General features: G+C 39.4%; 1 protein-coding gene across 3 annotated transcripts in view; it reads left to right on the top strand.

Annotated features, from left to right (window-relative positions):
* The window catches only part of birc6 (baculoviral IAP repeat containing 6), a 191,471-nt gene extending 176,432 nt beyond the window's left edge, over positions 1-15,039 (top strand). For all 3 annotated transcript variants that reach the window (XM_061911095.1, XM_061911094.1, XM_061911093.1), the window contains 2 exons: positions 4,540-4,674; positions 14,018-15,039. In XM_061911095.1, coding sequence (XP_061767079.1) covers positions 4,540-4,674; positions 14,018-14,197 — 315 coding nt within the window. In that variant the 3' untranslated portion in view covers positions 14,198-15,039. The remainder of the gene's footprint in view (positions 1-4,539; positions 4,675-14,017) is intronic.
* The last annotated feature ends 1,280 nt before the right edge of the window (positions 15,040-16,319 follow it).

Genomic DNA, 16,319 nt, shown 5'->3' with positions numbered 1-16,319 from the left:
AGACTTTGTATATGTAAGTAATATGAAACTATAATTGTTTGGTATTTGTTTATATTGACAAATGTGCTGTTTTTTTATTATAATACTGTTCAATGAAGAACACTTATGTATGTGTAGCTTGTGTGCTACAACGTGCTTAGCTGTTGTGAAGCTGTTAGCTCCTAGTAGCTTTTGACTGACCACGTTTTTACCTCTTGTAAATGACTTGACTAAAATACAAGACGAGGACATTCAGAGGTTAACTGGCTGTCCAGCTTTGCACAAGTAAACAGGCTGCAGGACTGCTTGTATTGGCCCTTATATTACACATTTTACAATACAAGCACATATAATTCTATATCAGATTGCAACACCCCTACAAATAAGTAATATTATTTCACTTTGTCACCTCTAACACAAAGCTGACACACACGTCCGTCTTTATATACACAATGTCTTTTTTCAACCCTTTATAGGAATCAAAAATATCAATATGTCCCTCAAATCATTCGATTTTTCAGTACTTGAATTTCTGTGGAAAAGGTTTTGACTTCCCTGCTGTACAATGTTTTTTTTTTTTTTACATGGTTGATTTATCTTCTTTTATCTTACTTTCAAAGAGGCCAAGCCAGTACATGTAAATGCTAAACACTAAAAAAATGTAATGTAGTTGTATTTCCAATTGGAGCCATTATTGACTGACATTATTACTGTAACATTGTGTGGAGATGTCATCTTTAAATGTGGTATTCCTTGCAATCCTCCAAATGGTCCATGAAAAGACTATTGGCAAAAATCTTTGCGTCTGTTCATCCTGAGCAGCCTCATCAAGAACAAGAGCGCATTAATTAGCAAAATGAGGGCTCTCAAAAGCTATTGTGGGAAAGCAGTGTTTATAGAGCTTAAGTTTACTTTTTAGAGGTAATATTTCATATTCAAATCCATCTCCATATTACTTTACAATGAACACAATATATAAATATACTTAATGTGAGATTATTTTGTTTCTACTTCTGTTAAAGTGGTTGCATTTTTCAACACATTTGTTTTTCTAGTTAAATATAAACCAGGTTATACAAAGTGGCCATTATTTTTATTACAATATTCAACTCGAAGCACTCAGTTCAGAGGTAAGGATGGGTGTGTTTTACTTCCATTGGTGTTTATTTTTAGTGATTGTGTGTGAGAGACTAGTGCTTGACTTAATGTTCGACATGAATAACAGCAGGTTGTCAGGTGGAATTAAGGACATTGGGTTGTGTGTTGAAATATGGATGGATTCAAGGTGAAAAAGTCTACACTCGGACCTCCGTGTGTGTATGTTTGCATGCTCCCTGTTTGTGTGTGAGAGTGAGGTGTGTGTGTGCACGCGCACGTGTGTGCGTGCAAGCAACACAGACGCCGTCAAATATTGAACCCCCTATCCGCTTCAATTCCATCTACCAAACATCACTTTCAAGGATATGAGCATGTGATTGATTGCAATAAGGAAACATCATACTGGCTATACCTTGATGTATTGGTTAATATCCAGATGGAAATAACCACACATTTTTTGGGTTTATTGTATTCGGCGTATGTGTGGAAACACGCACATTTTTAATCAGACACATTCTCCATTGCTCTGTATTTACTGTTTTTTCACTTTCTGTGTTAGCATGTTCATATTACATGTCTGCCACCAGACGTGGCGATATCAAAATATGGTACCATTTGGTTTTACATGACTAGGTACTCTGTAGTACCAATGGAATTCTCAGACTTTTGTGTTTCTCAGCATTGTTATCCTACCATATAACAAACGACTTATACAGTACAGTGCTGTCTGTTAAGCTGTTCTACAGTTTTACTACACATCTTGACATGCAAAATGGTTTTAGTAGTGTGCAGACAAACAGGAGTTTTAAAGGTGATTGCAAGGGAAAAAAAGAGTAGCTTGTGGTCAGGTAGCAGTTGTTAGCATCTACACATTTTAAGTTGTTTAAATATGTAGCCGATTGATAAATTTCAGTATTTTTGATTCGAAATTATTGGGGTTTAGTCTAGACTGTCCCAACATCGGTATCATTTATGTACTTTGTCAACACAGAACATTAAATATATGACTTAATCCATAGCAATGACTCTTAATGTATGCTCTGACTGACGAAGTAAAGTCAAGCATTATTTTGCTTGTGTTTTTATTTGAATTGAATGCTGAAATTATTCTGTGGTGTAGCTAACTGGTGTTCGAGCACAGTGGTTCTCAACCTTTTTTCAGTGATGTACCCCCCTGTGAAAATTGTTTTAATTCAAGTAGCCCCTGTTTAGAGCAAAGCATTTTTGGTTGAAAAAAACAGATAAAGAAGTAAAACACAGCACTATGTCATCAGTTTCTGATTTATAAAATTGTATAACATTGCAAAAACATTGCTCATTTGTAGTGGTCTTTCTTGAACTATTTGAAAAAGATATATATAAAAGTAACAAAAAATTTGTTGAAAAATAAACAAGTGATTCAATTCTAAATAAAGATTTCCACACATAGAAGTAATCATCAAATTAAAGTGCCCTCTTTGGGGATTGTAATAGAGATCCATCTGGATTCATTAACTTAATTCTAAACATTTCTTCACAAAAAAAAAAGAAATCTTTAACATCAATATTTATGGAACATATCCACAAAAAATCTAGCTGTCAACACTGAAAATTGCATTTTTGCATTTCTTTTCACAGTTTATGAACTTACTTTTATATTTTGTTGAAGTATTATTCAATAAATATATTCATAAAGGATTTTTTAATTTTTGCTATTTTTAGAATATTTAAAAAAAATCTCACGTACCTCTTGGCATACCTTCAAGTACCCCCAGAGGTACGCGTACCCCATTTGAGAACCACTGCTATAAGTGACCAAGTTAAGTCAAGCATTATTTTTGCTTGTATTTTTATTTCAGTTGAATGCTGTAATTATTCTGTGGTGTAGCTAACTGGTGTTTTAACAGACAGAAATGGAAATTAGCATTCGAAGGTCGATAGCCATGTCGTCAATGTGTTCCTGATTGGAATAAATACATGTCTGAATACCTTTATAATGTGATTCACTCGTGGCCTCCGTGACTCATACAACAGATGGTTCTACTTATCCCTTCCTTGGCTTTTCCTCCCTTGGTTGCCCTGTGGAATAATGAGTGGACAGCATTACCTCAAAGGTCACTGAGTTTATCTTCTATCAAACAATCTGCGTCTGCTAGTAGACCTGATATTGGCCTGCACTTATATTTCATTCATGGATGTCATTTTGTTTGTTTGTTAGTTTGTTTGTGTGTGTGCATGCGTGTGTGGGTGTGCGCATGTGAGATCTAGTGTTTATGCAATGAAATGCACTGTTTGCATGGAGAAGTCTGTTGGAACTGTTATTGATGGCTTTGTCCAAATACCAAAAGTCAAATGGCAGTTTGCCAAAGCCACATAAATCCTGAGGGAAAATAACCTCTTTCTAACCTCTGTTTTTAACATGGAAATGCATATTGTCACCCAGGTTTACATGCGTTAAAAATTGGTCAGGGGGGGTTCTTTTCATTTGCACAATTATACATCTAATATTTATACCTAAATCCCGTATTTTAGGAGAGCTGAAGGTTCCATGTCTGGCAAGTCCGGTGATTTTTTTATATGACCTCATTTTGTTCTCTACTGCTCTCTAGTAGTAACCATATCTGAGGTATTTTGTAAAAAGAAATATGTGGAAATAACTACAAAATTACACTTATTTCACCAACGGTGTTACAAAAGAGGTCAGTTCAACTAATACTATATGCTGGATACAGAAAACACTCAAACATTTTATTCATTAAATCAAAAATATAAAAATTCAAGGATTTGGTGCATTTGCAAACGGCAAAACCTATAACCTGCTACCCATGTACAACAGTTCTTCTCAAGAAAAGAGGAGAAATATAACCTGAGAGAAAAATTTAATTAAGAACCTTTAGTATACATCAGTATGTGGAATTAACTTATATATATCGTTATGTGGAATTCAATTATAGAATAGATTAAGCAAATAATTTAAACAAAGTACTAATATGATCCAGTTTAAGAAACTGTTTAGTGTTCACTAAGTACAAAGAAGAAGAATCCTTGGAAATATCTTCAACCTTATTAAAAATTAGACAATTTTAGTCATCTTATTTATTCATGAGAAAACTTTATTTATTTATTTGTATGTGTTTTATATTGAGAAACAAAATGTATTGCAAATTGCCATATAAGTGAAAAGGTTCTGCTTCTTCCTACTCCTTTTGGAACATGTTTTAATGAGAGACAGGAAATATGTATCGTATTGTAACAATGCATGTTTAGAATTATTCTATAGTGTTCTGTATCACATTATGAATACAATTTATTTTTTCAAGAATTAGTTTGGAGCATTCTACTCAAACTTCGAATAATGAAAACACGCACAGAACTTAATGAAACTCAAAGAATTGTAGGATTGTTGCTCATTTGTTGTTAATAGGCATGTTTTGTTCACATTTTAATGTGTTGTTCACGTGTTGTCAATGTGTGTGTTTGCAGGTTATCCACAAACATTTTTTCCTAAAGAAAACAGAGATCATGTCGCAGTGTGAAGAATGGATCGCTGACATTCAGCAGTACAGCAGTGACAAGCGAGTAGGCCGCACCATGTCTCATCATGCTGCAGCACTAAAGGTACCAACTAAACACTTTTGTCAACCACTTTATTGCAGTCGCTCCTCCACATTTACATTGCATTACTTTCATGGGATATGGCCTACAAATTAAAGGTCTACTGAAATGAGATTTTCTTATTTAAACAGGAATAGCAGGTCCATTCTATGTGTCATACTTGATAATTTCGCGATATTGCCATATTTCTGCTGAAAGGATTTAGTAGAGAACATCGATGACAAAGTTCGCAACTTTTGGTCGCTAATAGAAAAGCCCTGACTATACCGGAAGTATGTGCGCGTGACGTCACTGGTTGCAGGGCTCCACACATATTCCCATTGTTTTTAATGGGAGCCAGTAAGAGCAATTCGGACCGAGAAAGCGACAATATCCCCATTAATTTGAGCGAGGATGAAAGATTCGTGAATTAGGATATTGATAGTGAAGGAATAGAAAAAAAAGCGACGGCTACGGGCGACTGCAGTGTGAGCGGTTCAGATGTAATTAGACACATTTACTAGGATAATTCTGGAAGATTCCTTATCTGCTTATTGTTTTAATAGTGTTTTAGTGAGGATTTAAAGATTGTAAAAGATTGTAAAGACATACCTTGAGGTCGGATGGCTGCGGTGAATACGAAGTATCTCAGAGAGGAGCCAAGCTCACAGCTGCCGTAGCTGCAGGACGACGAATAATCCAATGATTTCTCCGGTAAGATACACATCACAATTTCCCCATCCAAAAACATGCTGGTTGAGGTAGAGAAAACATGTTCGCTTGACCGCTCCGCTTCACAACATACAAAGAAAGATACATAGGCTGTGTCTCGGTGCTAAAGACAGCTGCAACACGCCGCTTTCCACCAACAACATTGTTTTTTATAGTCTCCATTATTAAATGAACAAATTGCAAAAGATTCAGCAACACAGATATCCAAAATACTGTGTAATTATGCGATTAAAGCAGACGACTTTTAGCCGCGAGTGGTGCAGCCTAAGCAGGGAAGCCCAGACTTCCCTCTCCCCAGCCACTTTGTCTAGCTCTTCCCGGGGGATCCCGAGGCGTTCCCAGGCCAGCCGGGAGACATTGTCTTCCCAACGTGTCCTGGGTCTTCCCCGTGGCCTCCTACCGGTTGGACGTGCCCTAAACACCTCCCTCGGGAGGCGTTCGGGTGGCATCCTGACCAGATGCCCGAACCACCTCATCTGGCTCCTCTCGATGTGGAGGAGCAGCGGCTTTACTTTGAGTTCCTCCCGGATGGCAGAGCTTCTCACCCTATCTCTAAGGGAGAGCCCCGCCACACGGCGGAGGAAACTCATTTCGGCCGCTTGTACACGTGATCTTATCCTTTCGGTCATGACCCAAAGCTCATGACCATAGGTGAGGGTGGGAACGTAGATCGACCGGTAAATTGAGAGCTTTGCCTTACGGCTCAGCTCCTTCTTCACCACAACGGATCGGTACAACGTCCGCATTACTGAAGACGCCGCACCGATCCGCCTGTCGATCTCACGATCCACTCTTCCCCCACTCGTGAACAAGACTCCTAGGTACTTGAACTCCTCCACTTGGGGCAGGGTCTCCTCCCCAACCCGGAGATGGCACTCCACCCTTTTCCGGGAGAGAACCATGGACTCGGATTTGGAGGTGCTGATTCTCATTCCGGCCGCTTCACACTCGGCTGCGAACCGATCCAGTGAGAGCTGAAGATCCCGGCCAGATGAAGCCAACAGGACCACATCGTTTGCAAAAAGCAGAGACCTAATCCCGTGGCCACCAAACCGGAACCCCTCAATGCCTTGACTGCACCTAGAAATTCTGTCCATAAAAGTTATGAACAGAATCGGTGACAAAGGGCAGCCTTGGCGGAGTCCAACCCTCACTGGAAACGTGTCCGACTTACTGCCAGCAATGCGGACCAAGCTCTGACACTGATCGTACAGGGATCGGACTGCCACAATAAGACAGTCCGATACCCCATACTCTCTGAGCACTCCCCACAAGACTTCCCGAGGGACACGGTCGAATGCCTTCTCCAAGTCCACAAAGCACATGTAGACTGGTTGGGCGAACTCCCATGCACCCTCAAGAACCCTGCCGAGAGTATAGAGCTGGTCCACAGTTCCACGACCAGGACGAAAACCACAATGTTCCTCCTGAATCCGAGGTTCGACTATCCGGCGTAGCCTCCTCTCCAGTACACCTGAATAAACCTTACCGGGAAGGCTGAGGAGTGTGATCCCACGATAGTTGGAACACACCCTCCGGTCCCCCTTCTTAAAGAGAGGGACTACCACCCCGGTCTGCCAATCCAGAGGTACCGCCCCCGATGTCCACGCGATGCTGCAGAGTCTTGTCAACCAAGACAGCCCCACAGCATCCAGAGCCTTAAGGAACTCCGGGCGGATCTCATCCACCCCTGGGGCCTTGCCACCGAGGAGCTTTTTAACTACCTCAGCGACCTCAGCCCCAGAAATAGGAGAGTCCACCACAGATTCCCCAGGCACTGCTTCCTCATAGGAAGACGTGTTGGTGGGATTGAGGAGGTATTCGAAGTATTCCTTCCACCTATCCACAACATCCGCAGTTGAGGTCAGCAGAACACCATCCGCACCATACACAGTGTTGACAGTGCACTGCTTCCCCTTCCTGAGGCGGCGGATGGTGGTCCAGAATCGCTTCGAAGCCATCCGGAAGTCATTTTCCATGGCTTCCCCAAACTCTTCCCATGTCCGAGTTTTTGCCTCTGCGACCGCTGAAGCTGCACACCGCTTGGCCTGTCGGTACCTGTCCACTGCCTCCGGAGTCCTATGAGCCAAAAGGACCCGAGTGTCCAAAACTTGAGGCCGCAAATCCGATGACAGAACTACAAAGTCGATCATGGAACTGCGGCCTATGGTGTCCTGGTGCCAAGTGCACATATGGACACCCTTATGTTTGAACATGGTGTTTGTTATGGACAAACTGTGACGAGCACAGAAGTCCAATAACAAAACACCACTCGGGTTCAGATCCGGGCGGCCATTCTTCCCAATCACGCCTCTCCAGGTTTCACTGTCGTTACCAACATGAGCGTTGAAGTCCCCCAGCAGAACAAGGGAATCACCCGAGGGAGCACTCTCCAGTACTCCCTCGAGTGTACCCAAAAAGGGTGGGTACTCTGAACTGTTGTTTGGTGCGTAAGCGCAAACAACAGTCAGGACCCGTCCCCCCACCCGAAGGCGGAGGGAGGCTACCCTTGCGTCCACTGGGTTGAACTCCAACGTGCAGGCTTTGAGCCGGGGGGAAACGAGAATTGCCACCCCAGCCCGTCGCCTCTCACTGCCGGCAACGCCAGAGTGAAAGAGAGTCCAGCCCCTTTCAAGAGAAGTGGTTCCAGAGCCCTTGCTGTGCGTCGAAGTGAGTCCGACTACATCAGCACTTCAGTCATCAACAATTGCATCATCTTAGAAATGGACATTGAAACAGTGTAGGTCTGACTTTGTAGGATATGTACAGCGAGCAGTGAACATTGTGAGTTCAGAAAGCGTAACAAAAAGTATATACATTTGATTATTTACAAACCGGAGTGGTGGGATTTGGAGGGGGAGGGTGTTAATCTCGGGTTGAAGTGGCCTAGAGGTGTTCTTTTATTGCGGTTTTGAAGGAGGATAGAAATGGACTTTCTTTTACACCTGTTGGGTGTCAAATAAACGTATTGTGTTGTTTATTCTTGTAATTCGTTAAAAGTTAATATGTCAAAGCAGTTTTCATTAATTTTGTTCATCAAAGGTGCCATATTAGGGGTGTTGGAAAAAATCGCTTCGAATAGGTTGTGCGATTCAGAATCAATTCTTTTTTTCTTTTTTTTTTTAAATCGATTTATTTATTATTTTTTATTTTTTATTTTATTTTTTTAAATCAATCCAACAAACCACTACACAGCAATACCATAACAATGCAATTCAATTCCAAAACCAAACCTGACACAGCAACACTCAGAACTGCAATACACAAAGCAATTGGGAGGAGACAAACACGACACAGAACAAACCAAAAGTAGTGAAACAAAGATGAATATTATCAACAACAGTATCAATATTAGTTATAATTTCAGTGGGAGAGTGGCCGTGCGCAACCCGAGGGTCACTGGTTCAAATCCCACCTAGTACCAACCTCGTCACGTCCGTTGTGTCCTGAGCAAGACACATCACCCTTGCTCCTGATGGGTGCTGGTTGGCGCCTTGCATGGCAGCTCCCTCCATCAGTGTGTGAATGTGTGTGTGAATGGGTAAATGTGAAAGTAGTGTCGGGCTTCACGGTGGCAGAGGGGTTAGTGCGTCTGCCTCACAATACGAAGGTCCTGCAGTCCTGGTTTCAAATCCAGGCTCGGGATCTTTCTGTGTGGAGTTTGCATGTTCTCCCCGTGAATGCGTAGGTTCCCTCCGGGTACTCCGGCTTCCTCCCACTTCCAAAGACATGCACCTGGGGATAGGTTGATTGGCAACACTTAATTGGCCCTAGTGTGTGAATGTGAGTGTGAATGTTGTCTATCTGTGTTGGCCCTGCGATGAGGTGGCGATTTGTCCAGGGTGTACGCCGCCTTCCGCCCGATTGTAGCTGAGATAGGCGCCAGCGCCCCCCGCGACCCCGAAAGGGAATAAGCGGTAGGAAATGGATGGATGGATGGATGGAAGTAGTGTCAAAGCGCTTTGAGTACCTTGAAGGTAGAAAAGCGCTATACAAGTACAACCCTTTTATTATTTATTTATTTATCATTAGACATTTATAAAAATTAAAAAAAGAACAATAGTGTCACAGTGGCTTACACTTGCATCGCATCTCATAAGCTTGACAACACACTGTGTCCGATATTTTCGAAAAGATAAAATAAGTCATATTTTTGGTTCGTTTAATAGTTAAAACAAATTTACATTATTGCAATCAGTTGATAAAACATTGTCCTTTACAATTATAAAAGCTTTTTTTTTTTTTAATCTACTACTCTGCTTGCATATCAGCAGACTGGGGTAGATCCTGCTGAAATCCTATGTATTGAATGAATACGGAATCGGAAAAATGTTGTTTTTGAATCGAGAATCGAATCGAATCGAAAAAATCGATATATTATCGAATCGTGACCCCAAGAATCGATATCGAATCAAATCGTGGGACACCCAAAGATTGGCAGCCCTATGCCATATGTAATAATGTGGCCAGAAATGGAACTGCAATCCCAATCAAAATTCTGTAGTGCCCTCCCACTCTCCATGACTAGTGTTGCCAGATACCCAGCCGAATCCGAATCTTACTCCAAGGAACTTCAAATGGCTATCGACGAGTCCTACGCTGTAGGTTTCTCTTGTTTATGCTACTTGCAAGATGGTTTACTAAGTAATCACGCCACGTTCTACTAATGTTGATTAGCCAAATGTATTTGTAAAGTTACGCAGCAATATTTTAGTCGAGACATATTGTTGGCATTATCCTGCTAAAATGTCTAGTTTGACTGCACGGACCACCATCAAAATAATTATATATAATTCCCCAAAAGGGACAAACGGTAGAAATGGATGGAGGGAATATAGTATATATCGCATAGGCCTACTTTGATGGCAAGCCAAATGGTAAATGGTTGTACTTGCATAGCGTTTTTCTACCCATTTTTAAGGAGCCCAAAGCGCTTTGACGGTATTTCCACATTCACCCATTCACACACACATTCACACACTGATGGCGGTAGCTGCCATGCAAGGTGCTAAACGGGACCCATCAGGAGCAAGGGTGAATTGTCTTGCCCAAGGACACAACGGACGTGACTAGGATGGTAGAAGGTAGGGATTGAACCAGTAACCCTCAGATGGCTGGCACGGCCACTCTCCCAACTTCGCCACGCCGTCCCCAAGCCAAGGCCAACAGTAAAATCACCGCCACATTTCTTTCAGCATAACTGCATCCTACCTGACGTACAGCATTCTCTTGCATTTACGCACATCAAAAGAGCATCATACACAAATACAAATAGACGGAGTAAAAGGGCAAAGGGTAAAATAAACTACATTTTGGGGTGTAATAATAGATAATGCAATTACCTGGAAATCTCATATAAAAATATGCAACATAAGGTGGCAAGAAATATTTTAATAATGAAAAAAGCAAAATATGTTTTGGACTAAAAATCCCTCCATATTCTCTACTGCTCGCTAGTGTAAACATATGATTGATTGATTGAAACTTTTATTGGTAGATTGCACAGTACAGTACATATTCCGTACATTTGATCACTAAATGGTAACACCCGAATAAGTGTTTCTACTCTTTTAAGTCGGGGTTCACGTTAATCAATTCATGGTAGATATCTGAGTTATTGTGCAGAAATATAGGGAAATAACTGCAAATGTATACTTCCATTACTAACCGTGTTACACAAAGGATCAGTTAGACTGATAATGTTGGCTTTAGATACCATAAAAACATTTTATTTATTAAATCAAAAATATCGAAATTCAGCGATTTAGTAACATTGCAAACAGCTAAAATGATGTACAACGCAAACTATAACCTGCTACCCCAAGAATGTACAACAATTCCTCTGAACTAACGAGGAGAAATATACCCTTAGAGGAACAACTAACTTAAACCATTTGTATGCATGTACAAGACTTAAGACCTTCAGTATATCAGTATGTGGAATTAAACTCTGGAATGAATTAGGCAGATAAATTAAACAATATACTAAATTCATCCAGTTTACGAGGTTGTTCAAATGAATAGTGCTAACAATGTACAAGGAAGAAGCATTATGAAATACCTTCAACCTTATTGAAAACGGGATATTCTTCATCTCAGTATGTTTATCATGACTGACTTAATTTTGTATTGCAAGAACTGCTGTATTAATCATTCACTGATGTAATTGTGTTACAAAAAGAAGACAGTAAATGAACATATGTACTGTATTTGTAAACGCTCGTAAGTGGGAACGGGGTAGGATTCATTTGATTCTTCCTACTTCTTTTCGGACATGATGTAAAGAGAAACTATATGAAATTATGTGTGATGTATCCGTGTACTCCGGCTTCCTCCCACTTCCAAAGACATGCACCTGGGGATAGGTTGATTGGCAACACTAAAATTGGCCGTAGTGTGTGAATGTTCTCTGTCTATCTGTGTTGACCCTGCGATGAGGTGGCGACTTGTCCAGGGTGTACCCCGCCTTCCGCCCTGATTGTAGCTGAGATAGGTGCCGGCGACCCCTAAAGGGAATAAGCGGTAGAAATGGATGGATGGATTATACCGTAAGTGTGTTCATGTTTTCGAAATAAACCAAACTCAATCAAGCAATCACCATCTTTCAGTGCAGAGTGTGATTCTATGAGCCAACCCACGTTATGCATAAATCATATAGCCTATTACCATGTCAATACACCAAGTAGAAAATCGTTACATGTAATGCATTATATTGTGCCAAGCAAATACCCCCCCATATGTGCCTGATGCACATACAGTTCCAGAAACCGCAATTAACTGTGCTAATATTGGAACCCATTTCCTCACACTACCCAAGACTACGGTTGAATAAAAACACTGCAAGATAGTTCCGCTGGTCAGCGTTCTTCGGCACAAAGATGCTGGACAAAACAATCTTGCAAGTCAAAAGCTCTTTTTGTTCTTTTTTCTCTCCGTTCTCAAGTTTGTTGTAATAGAAATACACAAGAACTAGGAAATAAACAAGTTATCTCGCATATTCTAAAGGCGGTCGTGTGTTTGAAAAATAAGTTTTAAAAACGCCCACAACTGTGTTCAACCAATCAGAGTTCGATAGCACAGGCTGCCCCCAAAAAGGTTACTAGAATCTTCCAAAAGTGCCACCTACAGGCTTGTGAAATGTCCGTGTTTTTAAACATTGTTTTTCGTCAAAATATCAATCCTCGCTTTTTTTTAATAAAAATAAAATGTTATTTGTAAAAAAAATAAATACAAATAAAAAATCCAGTGCAATTTCTTTCAACTTCACAATTGTATACCAATTTGTGTTGTTTTTTACATAAATGTCCAATAAATTATATTTATGTTTGTAATGTGACAAAATATGGAAGGATTAAAAGGGTGTACATTTTTTGGTAAGCCACTTTATATATGTCAAGTATTACATTTATATCAATCAATGTTTACTTATATAGCCCTAAATCACTAGTGTCTCAAAGGGCTGCACAAACCATTGCTTTCGTCCTCTCCATGGTTCTCATAGTCATCATTGTATATGTCAAATATAATATTTATACATGTCAAATATAATATTTATATATGTCAAATATAATAATTATATATGTCAAGTATTCTATTTATATATGTCAAATATTATATTTATATATGTCAAGTATTACATTTATATATGTCTAATATTTATATATGTCAAATATTAGGTTTGTATGTGTCAAATATTAAATTGATGAATGTCAAATATAATATTTATACATGTCGAATATGATAAATATATACGTCAAATTGTATATTTATATATGTCAAATATTATACTTTTATATGTCAAATATTATACTTATATATGTGAAATGTTATAATTATATTTATCAAATCTATATGTCAAATATTATAATGATAGATGTCAAGTATATTTATATACGTCAAATATAATATTTATATAGGTCAAATATAATTATGATATTTATACTTGTCAAATATGTTTATATATGTCAAATATTACTTTTATGTATGTCAAGTATTATAGTATTTATATATGTCAAATATATTTATATATGTCAAATATTATTATAATATTTATATACATCAAATATATGTATCTATTTCAAATATATGTATACATGTCAAATATTATATTGATACATGTCAAATATTACATTCCTTCATGTCAAATGTTATATTTATATATGTCAAATATTATACTTATATATGTCAAATATTATTATATATATCAAATATATGTATATATTTCAAATATATTTATATATGTCAAATATTACAAAATTTCTTTATTATAGTTTACAAATTCAGTAGCTCATAAAACGTGAAAATATGTGAAAGTAAAATTTTATAATTTTCTTATTCACACAAATTCCAAAATCACCCCTTAAATAAACCTAAGTGTTTAGTGTTAGTTATTGGGACACAAAAAGTTTAATTGAATTAATTATTAATTACCTAATTGAATAATCGTACAAAAAATAGTTGAAGTAACTTAAAAGTGTCATGAGTAAGAATATATTTTAAATCCCACTGTGACAATATAATTTGTTATTTGTATATTCCTTTTTATTTTATTTTATTGGGAAATTTGTATTATCAAATTGTCTAATCTAAGCATTGTTTTGCCTGCGTGTGTTGAATGTGTGTGTTTTTGCTGCAGCGACACACGGCTCAGCTGAGGGAGGAACTACTGAAGCTGCCTTGCCCAGAGGGCCTGGAAGCAGACGGCGACGAGTTGTCGGAGAAGAGCGCCGCTCTCGTCCTCAAAGACACGCCCAGCCAGGATTTGGAGAAGCCGAGTGGCAGTCAGGACGACCTCGGCACCGAAGGCCCGCTATGAGTCCTCGGTCCTCCTCATCCCTCTCTCTATAGACTGGAGGCTGCCAGCACAAAGTGGCGGTTTGTCAATATTTGTATGTAAAAATAGTCAAATAGCGGAAAGCCACGAGCGGAACGATGCTATGCCCTTAAGACTTTTATTTACCTTTAAAAAGCTTGTAAACATTTTGTGCTTTTCTTGATGACGTAACCACTGATTGATATCTTATTCAACGTCTTTATGTCTACAGAAAATGAATAAGGGAAGCCTTTAGAATGTTTACCCAATTTTTTTTTTATTTTAATTTTTTTTTTGGTCCCTTTCTTTATGACTGTTAGCGCGACAGTGTTTCAACTCATTGCAAGTGAAAATAAGGAAATCAAATTAGCGCCTTCCAGAATCGACTATAAGAAAACAACCAATCACCTTCTGTTGCTTCATCCAATATCTCCGAGATCATATCCACGTCGTCATCGTCTCCTACGCTCTGGGGTGATGTCGGCGACTGTCCGCCCGCGGCACGCAAGGGCTGGTGCATGTTGTACGTACGTGTGTGTGCGTGTATGTGTGTGTGTGTGTCTCGTGTGCGTGTGCAACAATCCCCCAGTCAGATACAAAGCTGTGATGTGCCTTTGATTGACAACATACCACCAAATACTCCAGTACACACTTGTACCTTGACTCAATTATTTGCTGTTTTTACAGGATGATTCTGAATTGTGCGCCGCCTGACATATGAAACTGCTTGGATCTTTTTTCTATTAAGTTGAACTTCAGTGAACAAAAAGATGCACTTTCTATTTTAATCACTCCCTTGAACAGCCGCTTACTCCTTTTGCTAGGACATTAAATGCTTGAAAATATGTGCTGCTTTTTATTTTCAGCCCTGCACTCTCCTGATGAAAACCAATACAAAACCAACCAGACAACTCTTTATTTCTATATAAAACATATTTTTATTCACTTATAAATTCTTGCCATGATTTTGTCCATTCCTCCAATATTAATGACTAAATGAGCAACAATAGAAAATATTAATTTGTCAACGTTTGCATGCTTATACAGAAATATATGATTCCCTGCGGTTTGTTTACTAAGATAAAATGAGCATTACCTCGTTTTTATGACGGATACACTATATTGCCAAAAGTATTTGGCCACCCATTCAAATGGTCAGAATCAGGTGTCCTAATCACCTGGCCCGACCACAGGTGTATAAAATGAAGCACTTGGGCATGGAGACTGTTTCCACAAACATTTGTAGCTCAGGGATTTGACTAATTGATTGAGACTTATTAGTAGATTGCACAGTTCAGTACATATTATGTACAATTGACCACTAAATGGTAACACTTGAATAAGTTTTTCAACTTGTTTAAGTCGGGGTCCACGTTAATCAAGTCATGGTAACGTTCCAGCGTGGAACTGTCATAGGATGCCACCTTTGCAACAAATCCAGTCATAAAATTTCCTCGCGCCTAAATATTCCGAAGTCAACTGTCTGCTTTATGATAAGAAAATGGAAGAGTTTGGGAACAACAGCAACTCAGCCACCAAGTGGTTGGCAAAGTAAACTGACAGAGAGGGGTCAGGGGATGCTGAAGCCCATAATGCAAAGACTTTCTGCACAGTCAGCTGCTACAGAGCTCCAAACTTCATGTGAAATCACAATTTCGCCCATGTACAGTACGCAGAAAGCTTCATGAAATGGTTTTCCATGGCCGTTCAGCTGCATCTAAGCCCTACATCACCAAGTCCAATGCAATGCCACTGGATTCTAGAGCGGTGGAGACGCCTTCTCTGGAGTGATGAATCATGCTTTTCCATCTGGCAATCTGATTGAGGAGTCTGGGTTTGGAGGTTGCCAGGAGAATGGTACATTCCGGACTGCATTGTGCCGAGCGTGAAATCTGATGGAGGAGGAATGATGGTGTGGGATTATTTTTCAGCCTTTGAATGCTCCAGGATACCAAAACATTTTGGACGATTCCATGCTCCCAACCTTGTGGGAACAGTTTGGAGCGGGCCCCTTCCTCTTCCAACATGACTGTGCACCAGTACACAAAGCAAGGTCCATAAAGACATGGATGACCGTGTCTAGTGTGGATGAACTTGACTGGCCTGCACAGAGTCCTGACCTTAA

The sequence above is a fragment of the Nerophis ophidion genome, linkage group LG09, assembly GCF_033978795.1.
Source record: "Nerophis ophidion isolate RoL-2023_Sa linkage group LG09, RoL_Noph_v1.0, whole genome shotgun sequence".
NCBI lineage: Eukaryota > Metazoa > Chordata > Actinopteri > Syngnathiformes > Syngnathidae > Nerophis > Nerophis ophidion.
The sequence above is the reverse complement of the archived record's forward strand: the minus strand, read 5'-3'. Positions and strand labels throughout refer to the sequence as shown.